At 36.8% G+C, this 9,532-nt stretch overlaps 1 protein-coding gene and 1 pseudogene across 2 annotated transcripts; one reads left to right on the top strand and one right to left on the bottom strand.

Moving 5' to 3' along the window:
- Nucleotides 1-1,259: 1,259 nt before the first annotated feature.
- LOC106307391 (probable sugar phosphate/phosphate translocator At1g06470) lies at nucleotides 1,260-5,490 on the bottom strand. 2 transcript variants are annotated; one of them, XM_013744331.1, is made up of 13 exons: nucleotides 5,113-5,490; nucleotides 4,643-4,652; nucleotides 4,086-4,419; nucleotides 3,822-3,991; nucleotides 3,584-3,669; nucleotides 3,425-3,474; nucleotides 3,116-3,183; nucleotides 2,885-2,985; nucleotides 2,766-2,778; nucleotides 2,488-2,672; nucleotides 2,321-2,407; nucleotides 1,810-1,904; nucleotides 1,260-1,668 (listed from the first exon to the last, which is right to left on the bottom strand). In XM_013744331.1, exons 3-13 carry the CDS (start codon nucleotides 4,358-4,360, stop codon nucleotides 1,551-1,553), a joined length of 1,248 nt encoding a protein of 415 aa, XP_013599785.1. In that variant the 5' UTR covers nucleotides 4,361-4,419; nucleotides 4,643-4,652; nucleotides 5,113-5,490; the 3' UTR covers nucleotides 1,260-1,550. The 2 variants fall into 2 exon arrangements, with proteins under 2 accessions (XP_013599785.1, XP_013599784.1); XM_013744330.1 differs by lacking the exon at nucleotides 4,643-4,652 and having other exon boundaries at nucleotides 4,086-4,600.
- A 250-nt stretch (nucleotides 5,491-5,740) lies between these two features.
- LOC106308275 overlaps nucleotides 5,741-9,532 on the top strand; it is a 10,284-nt pseudogene continuing 6,492 nt past the window's right edge.

Genomic DNA, 9,532 nt, shown 5'->3' with positions numbered 1-9,532 from the left:
ATGTATACAGGGTTTATAAACAGTTTTCATTGGTAATGTTAATTTTTTTTTTCCAGGATTCCATTCACTACACTTTGAGTCTAAAGCAAGAGAGCTGAAGACTTTGATTTACTATCTTATGCAAGTTCTATGTCTGCTTTTAATTTGGGTTTTTTTATATTAAGATTTTAGTTTTGGATTTTATTATATTAAGGTTTTAGTTTTGGATTTTTTTATATTACAACGTATGTGTTTTAGAAGGTTAAAGAACTTTCAATTGCTGTACGCTGCAACTGTTTTTTTTTTCAAGTGTTATAAGCCTTATATTATACTTGAATCTACTCTTACCTTCAATTAAAGAATCTCCGATGTCCATTTTTTTTTTTTGATGAATCTCCTTCTTTTCAAGAGGCTACCACTCAGGCACTTGATGAGTTCCTTGGGCATCTGAATCTAATTATGCACATACGAAAAACTTGGATAATCAATTTAATTTATACAAAAGAAGCATAAATAGATCAGCATACTTAAGATCTGAACAGTTTTTTCTGGGTTTGCACCTTCAAATAAATGAATCGCCTTTGCTTGGAGTAAATCACAGGATAGGAGTTCGTTCGCGAAGATGGTCTTCCCAAATACATAAATCGAAGACCCGTTTGGAGGAGATTTTAATTCAGAGAAAGGAAAGGAAGTCAAAGAACGACTTGAATCTGTTTAGCTTTGTTTATGACATGAATCGAAATCGGGACAAAAAGTGAAGCGGATCGATTTCGTTCTTGCCGTAAACTTTATCCACCTTTAGTCTTATTTTTTATTCTTTTTTTATTAAGTTGAGCAAAATTATTTAAAACAAAAAACATAAAATCCAACCCAATGTGACTGAACTTAAACGCAGCCCACTGGGAACAATTAAAAATAAAACGCCAAACCCACTTATGTTGAGCCAACTTAATTTATCTTTGCAATATTCCAGAAGACAAATTCTAATTTTTTCAGTCAATAAACTATTAATACATTCAAAACCGATAAGTATGGTTTATGTCTCATATTATAAGCTTATATACTAACTCACGCATATATAATTTAAACATGTAAAATAACTATTTCATCCCGCGCAAGGCGCGGGTTACTACCTAGTTTCTTGTTATAGTTGAATTGAGCATTTGGATTCAGTAAGAATCTCTGATATTTTCTATGATTATTAGTTTTGTTACGATGTTAATTCATGGAGTTAAGTAAGAATCTCTGATGGTTCCATGCAACAAGGAAAGATAATCTAATTTCATGAAAGCGTTTATAGCAAAAGAACGGGCAATATTGGACCGAATTTGATCGGTTGCTTACTACTTTATATGGAACACTGTCGAGTACAAATAGAATTACAAAAATCAAAAGAGTGAGAAAACTTTATTTAAACTCTTCAAATGGCCTGTGTTCTTCTATCTCTTTTGAAGGCAAGGAAACATCCAAAATTTCCAAATGTTTTCTCAAGGAAGGTCCACATATAATGATGTCCCAATATAAAAGAGTTACCAGAGAACGGTGTAAGGGCCAACACACAAAAATATTGCTTAGGGACCATTTTCTTGATCATCAGTCTCGTCAAGAATCACATACTTTCCAGTCTGACTTGGAGCTTGTAGATGCTTATCATCTTCTGTTTTGTGCCCCTTTTGTAGTTTCTCGTATCTGAGAACACATCAAAGCATATATACCATTTTTCAAAATATACAATATGAGATACTATTCATTTATATCAACATCTCAGATGTTTAATTAAAGAAATTATTCGAAGTTCCTTACTCCAGAAGGAGGGGAAGAGTTACTTACTTGTACCAGTTGAACAAACTGACACCAACCATGATAATCATCAGACCAAAACCTTTCAGCCACGTAAATTCGTCGTGGAAATAAAACACAGCAACCTGTACACACCGAGTAGAATAACAATGATTTTCCATCACTAATTTGATTCAGCATTCATCAAGTATTCAACAGTGGCACCGATACAACAGAAACTAGGGTTCTCTATCATCGGCCTCTCTTTTGTAAACAAGTTCTATTGACCTATAACAATATTACAAGGCTAGATATAAACTCATAAGATATGAGTTCATTTGACAAATACAGTCTATTTATATAAAATATGAGTTTGGACTTTCTTTCTAAAGAATAGAACCAATTCAGAACTTACAAACTAAGCTTCACCATTTAGATCATCCCTACGGATCAAACTCATTGTCACCTAATCTTACGAATATATATTTCGAAACTACTCATTATCACATCCGAAACATACTAACAAACATAAACAGGAAAAGGCAAGAAATGTAACAAATACCACTATGGTGACAGCCTCTTTAACGACCCCAGCTATTGTGACGGTTACAGCACTGGTCACCGAAACAAGAATATACTCTGTTAAAACCTGAAGCAAAATACTAACTAGTGAGCAAAAGCTAACATGTTCATTCTTAGATAACTATAAGTTGTTAGCAAATGCTTTACCATGCAAAAAGCCAATGCTCCACCAAAAAGCATCAAGAAACAAGTTCGAGTAAAATGCGCTCCACTATCAAAGTATATGTTGTCTCTAAATTCACTCCATGGATCCAGAAGGAGAGAAAGAAGACCAGTCACTATAGCCATCACTGGTGCCACGTAACTCATAAATGTGAAGGGATTTTTCAGGCCTAGATAAACAGAAAAAGTAAAGATCAGTTCATGAAGTGTGAGTTATAAGAAATTAAGAACCAAGACAAGAAAACCCCAAGAGCAGAACTCACCGTAGGTCTCTTTCTATACATCATGTTGTAATCAGGATGCACCAAAAAATATTGGAAGACAACAACCAAGGGTTAAAACAGAAAGAACCCATAATTAGAAACTGATTTGAATAACATACCTGCAAAAGAACTTGGGTCATACACCAGCGGAAACCAGACATGACAGCAGCGAGCATGACAAAAACGAAACCCCAAAACTCAAATTCTGTCTCCTTTGCAACTGGAAAAGGAATACAAGTCAACAGTTTGGTTAGGAAAATTAAAACTAAGACATGTCGATGGATATTTAGTAAACATGAAGAAAAAAAAAAATGGCATAAAAGCATCGCAAATGTCTGGAGAAAACATACCTGATAACAGCACTCCTGCTGAGATAACTGAAATAATGCCAAAAAGCTTCAGGCTTGGAGACTCCAACCTTACAAGAGAAACTGTGTGAGGATAAAAATGATTGAATTTCTCCATAATGAATATGCAGAAAAAAATCAGTGTGATGATTGAAAAAAAAATATCTGTAATGGAAGAAAAATGTAAACGAAAGTAGTAGTATGTTCTAACTAAAGCTATAGAGTCTTCCATTGATAAATTTGTCAAGGTACAGACCTTCAAGCATAGTTTAAATATCATGATAAAAAAAAAAATTGTTATAGAGAAAACACCTGAAGGCAAAAGCAAACAGAAGAAGAAATATTGGGGCTGCAGATTTGCACTGCAAAATGAAAAATAATGTGAATATCATTAGATAAGTCTCACCTTCTATCACTACAAATTCCTAACTAGTTGCATAGACCTATACCATATCAAATTAAACAACTAACCATCGTTGCAAAGGTAACCGATATGAAGACCAGTGACTCGTTACTTAGATTTATATCCAAAGCAGTTGCAAGTGCTGTTGGTACAACTGTGAAAGGAAATGTTCACAGAAATTCAATATAATCAACTTATAAAACTGAAACAAAGAAAAACTAAATCCACAGAGAGTACTCAATACTGAGAAATCACATAGGTCATAATGGATAAGGAAATGTTCATTAGCAGTTTTAATTGGTTTACCTCTAACAAAATAGTCTCTCCATGATATGGTAACATCAGGTTGAAATCTTCCGGACCAATACCATGTTACCATCTTTGATAAAACCGCTTGAATAGAAAAGTGAATGGTATTCATTAACAAGGGAGCAGGAAATTTCCCCAAATCATCTCCTAAGAGAGTTTTGTTGTACCTAGATAGAAAAAACAAGCAAACAAATTTAAATGATAGATGTAAGGAAACAAAAACAAGAAAAGGAGAAAGGATAGTCGCAAAGACATACTTACAGAGTCAAAAATGTGCTGAAAGTGTACCATACAAGTATAAAGAAGAGTGTTTTTAGTATGTCAGCGGGAGAGATAGCCTCTGTTGAAGATTTAGGCAACGTTTCGAGGTTATCATCTGAACTATAACCAACATCAAAACTGCTGGGGTGGTTTGTATCCTTGCTGGTTTCATTTTCAATATCAAGCGGCTCTGAAACCTGTTCTCTGTCTAAACCTCCCTGAGTGGATATAGCTTCGACAGTGCTACCACCGCGTAGCTGTACTCTTTGCTCCATCAATAATCTAAACTCAACAGTCAGACCTTTTTGGCTTCCATTCACAGACCACTCTAACAGAGCATGCAAGCCTTTATTCACCCAACAGGGACTTGGAAAATTTTATCTTTGACCCAGTGGGCACTCACTATATACAGATATGTTCAAATGATACAGTCTTCAACTCTCTCTATATGTCCCAGCAGATGAAGTGAGTTCAAGGAAGGTAGGAACCTCAGTTTCTGGTGAATGTGAAATGGCCTGTAAAAAAAAAAAAAAAAAAAAAAAAAAAAAGCTAAGGCAATCAATATTACTGCGAGAACTTCCATGTAGACAAACCTAGTAATGACCTCAGAAGTAAGGAGAGAGAGCAAAGGAAGCAATCAGAAGAGCCACATTTCAATCAAGGGAAGCTCCTAATACGCTGATGCAAAGATTCAAACACAGAATCTTCGAAAACAAAACGAAAAGACATGTTTTTTTTTTTTTTTCTCAGACAAGTAACGAAACTGAAAAAAAAAAAAGTAACGAAACTGCACAGAGATGCCACAATAACGAAAAAATGAAGCAAGAAGAAGATGAAGAAAGCCATAACCTAGAGAAACAACAACACACATACGCGAACGAATCTGAGTTTCGATTAAGCTCTCAAGGTGAATTAAACTCTGAACAATTCCAAATCAGAAAAAAGCTCAATGATTGATTTCTAGCTCAAAAACACACACAGATTCGAAGCTCGTTGCGAACGAGGACAAATTAAATTGAAGACATACCTAAGAGGAAGAGGAGGAGAAATGGGCGTGTTGGATCTGATCGAAGCGTGGGAGCTGCTGGCAGCTTTTGATTTGATTTTGATTTGATTTTGAGTCGCAACCGATGTTTGGTGTAGTTTTACGAAAACAATTACCGATCGATATCGGTCTCCTTGTTCTGCGACAATGCAACTTGCGTTACCACCTTTCCAGAAAATTATACTAGTTTTTTATTCGACCAAGCACCTTTATACTATTTTTCCCAAAATTAATTTCAAAGTTTCCAATCAAAACTTTTAACAATTATCTGGGGAAAGTCTCAATAACGTGTCATGGTAACATCCACATGCTTTCCTAAAAATCAGTTCGTTTGTACTATGATCATTTTTTTCTACGATACACACACGACAACAAATCGTCCCCGTATGTATATGAATGAAGAGAGAGAGAGAGATCCATTATTTTGGTCGATTGATAGTGTACTCTAGTCGTAGATATTTTCTTAGATTACTCAAAACGGGTCCTTGTCTTAATCTATCTAATCAATCCTCAAAGGCCCACCACATTGAGAAGATATTTTTTGAATAACGCGCGCAAAGTTAAAGCCACACATTTTTTTTTTCTCATCCTTTCGTCTCTCTCTCTGCCCTTTTCATCCAGGTCATCCCTCCCCCCCGCCCCCACAGATCGAAGTCATCTAGAGAGATATGGAGTTCGACTCCATCACCGCTAGGCGCAGACTCGCTACCGTCGCCGCTCACTTCCCGTCAGCAACCAACGATCCCATCTCCACCGCGTCTCTCGTCCCCTAGGTAAGAAGAATCTGAATCTGGTGATCTGCCTCGGATAGTTTGCTTTTGCTTTACAATTCTCTTTTCATCTGTGATGACTCAGAACTGTAGTAGCAGTTTGAACTCTGTCATCACAAGATGTGACACCAAACTCCCTTTTGCTCGGCAAGCATCTTCTGAACAAGGCTTTTTTATGAGGGGCAGGCTTCCACTGACCAGGTACCACAACTTCCATTCTTGTGAAGAGGAAGTGCACGAATAGCTTTCTTCACTGTTTCTCTTTTCTTCTTTCAGCCTGTACCTCAAACTGGCGGCATCAGTTTGAAGACCTCTGTCATTAGAAGAGGTGACAACAGACTCTATTTTGCTCGGCAAGCTTCCTCTGCTCAGGGTCTTTTCATGAGGCTGGCTTCCACTGATCAGGTACCATTAAAACTCCTTTCTTGTTTCTATTGAAGAAAATTGTTATTCAATTTTCTTTTCTTTTGCAGAGGACCATACCACAGGACGCTGCATCTACCAAGTCCTTTGCGATCCCTTCTTCTACGGAACAGCCTTTGCTTTCCAGACCTGAGTACGCCCCACCACAGTTTCCCAAGCCCGCCGCAAAAGATGAGTTCTTTGTTTTGTCTGATTTGCCAAAGGAAAACTGGGAAAAGCCATATAACCCTAACCTTCCCAAGTTAGCCAATCCAGGTACCCGTACTAATAAATAAAGGATACTTGATAAACTACCCTTTTTTTAATGGATAAATAATCTGATTCAATTTTTATACAAATATTGCAAATTTCAATAATATTAATTGAATTTATTGACAGATTGTTGGTTAAAAGGCATTGAAATTTGATAATTTCTATAAATGATGCATGATTAATGTGTTTTTTAATATGTGTGAAAACACCAAAACATCAATCTTTAAGAAACGGGGAGAGAGTATAATAACTACAGCCAAAAGAGTATAGGAGCTAGCAACCGTCCTTCAATCAAACACATCTTTATTGATAAACATAAGAGCTCATACGACTTGTCTTCCTGTTGCAGGGACTGTTTGGTCTCCAAGATCGAATGTTGCAGAATATGAACATAACTATGTTATGGCAGTAGAGTTACCAGGGGCAAGTATCAATGATATAAGAGTGGAGGTCGACAACTTAAAGTAACTAAACACTACAAGAAAACAGCGGTATTCTGACGGACATTTCGACGGAAAATGAAATCCTCGGAATATACCGAGGAAATTCCGAGGAAACACAAAATTGGGGTTCCTCGGAATTTCCTCGAAATATACCGACGGAATTCCGAGGAAACCTCAGTCCGTCGGAATATTCCGAGGAAATTCCGAGGAACCCCAATTTTGTGTTTCCTCGGAATTTCCTCGGAAATTCCTCGGTATATTCCGAGGATTTCATTTTCCGTCGAAATGTCCGTCAGAATACCGCTGTTTTCTTGTAGTGTATCAATGATTTTAAATCGACCAAACAATTAAAGCCACATGTGTGCCACATCAACATCTGAAACTAAGTAAACTGAAATCAAATCCGGTTATGTAGCAATTAACTAGATTGGAAATATTTGGATGTGATATTCAAAATAAAAATTTGTTCGTTGTGATTTAAACTTGATTTAAAAGTTTGTGTATGAAGACAAAAGAAAAATCAAAGAGAAATTCTATAGAATAGTCATTTTTAAGTTTTTGTCACGAAAATAACCATCAATGAAAAAAATGACCAAAATAAGTTTTATTCAAAGGTTTAACTAATATAAACTTAAGGTTTAGAGTTAATGGATATGTTTTGGGGATAGTGTTTCAAATTTACACAGAGATTGACTCTAAAAGGATCAGACTCAGAGAGGGTATGTACTCTAGATTTATCAGAAACAAGGATTTAAGGAACAAGCAATTGGAGATTCGATTCCTCAACACTCAGAGCTAGTTTCGATTGATTTCATAGGATTCTAGGTTGAACGGGGACAACTAGGGTTTATGAATCACAGTACTGCTAAGATTGACACAGACCCTTAGAGAGATGCAACCACAGGGAATATGTGAAGAGTATATTGGTTTATCAAGAAGCTAACCTGCGAGGAATGGGTCTATACGGTGAGAGAGTTTCACAGAGAGAACGAGGGTCGGCGCAGAGCAAGGAAGACGAAGAAGAACAAAGCAGTGGAGGTTTATTTAATTTCATAGTTTTTGAGTTTTGGATGTGTATGTATATTAGTAGATCAAAGATATTATTATTTTCTATCGTTCAAACACACCCCAAACAAAAATTATTTTTGGCTTAATACAAAAATATATACATTTATTGTTTTCAAAAATGAATTGGAAAATCTCTTTTTTTTTGTAAAAGTTACGATGTATATTAGTATTGTCAAAACAAAACATTTTTTTGGAAAAAACGAAGAACATTGCTTTTGTCTGTCTAGAGCATGTCTGGGTTGCAAAAAAAAATTGAACGTGTGACTTTGTTCGTCTTAGCAATGGTAATAGTGTGACAGTCGAAAGCTTTGCATGCCCAGGGAAAGTTAGTTGTTGAGACTACTCCTTGTCTCACTAGCTAACTAGCTGGTCGCATTCATCGTTTGCTTGTTGTAGCAGTGTAGGTGGCATTCCTGCATGACTCGCTTTTGTCGGGATGGTTTGAATATTTTCCTTGAAGGGCAAGGAAACAAAGAACTCTGAGTCTAACCAGAGTGGCTTGTTGCATTTTTGGAGGAAATCTGTATGTGAGTCTGCACATGATGTTGCCATCATTTCTTCTCTTTTTGTAAACTCTTGAGAGACCAATCCTTCAATTGCGAAAAGTCGAGGAATCGTTGTGAAGGCTTTGTAGAGGTTTTTCCACCTTAATCCTCGTGGTTCGAATTAGATATCAAATGCTTTCTTGAAAGCGTAATAGGAATCTCATCCTAATATTAAATCCTTTCCAGGTGCAGTAGAGCCGAGCCGAGTTTGCAACACGAAACTCATGTTGATAAGGTAGCCACTTGGACGGAGAAAGAATTTTGGGATTTATAATCGTTGTATGGGCTCCGGTGTCTATGAATGCAATGGTGTGAACTGGATTTTCTTGACAGGATGGGTCGAAGATCGTCACTGTCGAAGATCGTCACTGGTAATTAAAATGCTGTTAATTACTCTGTGGTATCCTTGTTAGAGTTTAAAGGAAACAAATGCTTGAATAACCAGAAGAAGTAACAGTTTTACAACAATTACTGAACACAAATGTTTTAAACAAACAACTGAAACAAGAGAAAAACAGAATAGGCAATGGAGAGTCTGAAGATATAAAATAACAGAACGGTGTTCATTTTGTTAACTACGGAACTGATGGAGCTGCTTCTTCCTCCATGGCACAGTCAACCTTCTTGCCTTCTCCTTCATACAAATTCGCTATGAAGCCACTCTTGGACACAGATGTGTTAGGATCTGTTCCATTTTTGTTGTCTCCACTCATTATCATCTTGTTCCCAAGCTCTAGCCTAAGCTCCTGCGGCACTTTCTCTACCGGACCAACAGGTTCCTCAACACCAAACCCACGAGCCTCACCTGTAGCCTCTTCTTTCTGTGCCAAGGCAAGATTCTGTTGAGAAGCCACCACGGTCGCCTCCGGAGTTGGAAAAAACTCCAGCAAAGGAGTCGCAG

The sequence above is a fragment of the Brassica oleracea genome, chromosome C8 (assembly GCF_000695525.1).
Source record: "Brassica oleracea var. oleracea cultivar TO1000 chromosome C8, BOL, whole genome shotgun sequence".
Classification (NCBI taxonomy): domain Eukaryota; kingdom Viridiplantae; phylum Streptophyta; class Magnoliopsida; order Brassicales; family Brassicaceae; genus Brassica; species Brassica oleracea.
Note: the sequence above shows the minus strand (reverse complement) of the source record. Positions and strands in the feature narration are given on the sequence as shown.

Bases quoted from the DNA above. Each gene is read 5' to 3' on its own strand.
- LOC106307391 (XM_013744331.1), bottom strand. From the start codon at position 4,360: ATGGAGCAAAGAGTACAGCTACGCGGTGGTAGCACTGTCGAAGCTATA. The intron at 3,992-4,085 runs GTAAGTATGTCT...TTTTCTATCTAG, and splicing joins TTCAGCACATTTTTGACTCT to GTACAACAAAACTCTCTTAG. The intron at 3,670-3,821 runs GTAAACCAATTA...TTCCTTTCACAG, and splicing joins GAGAGACTATTTTGTTAGAG to TTGTACCAACAGCACTTGCA.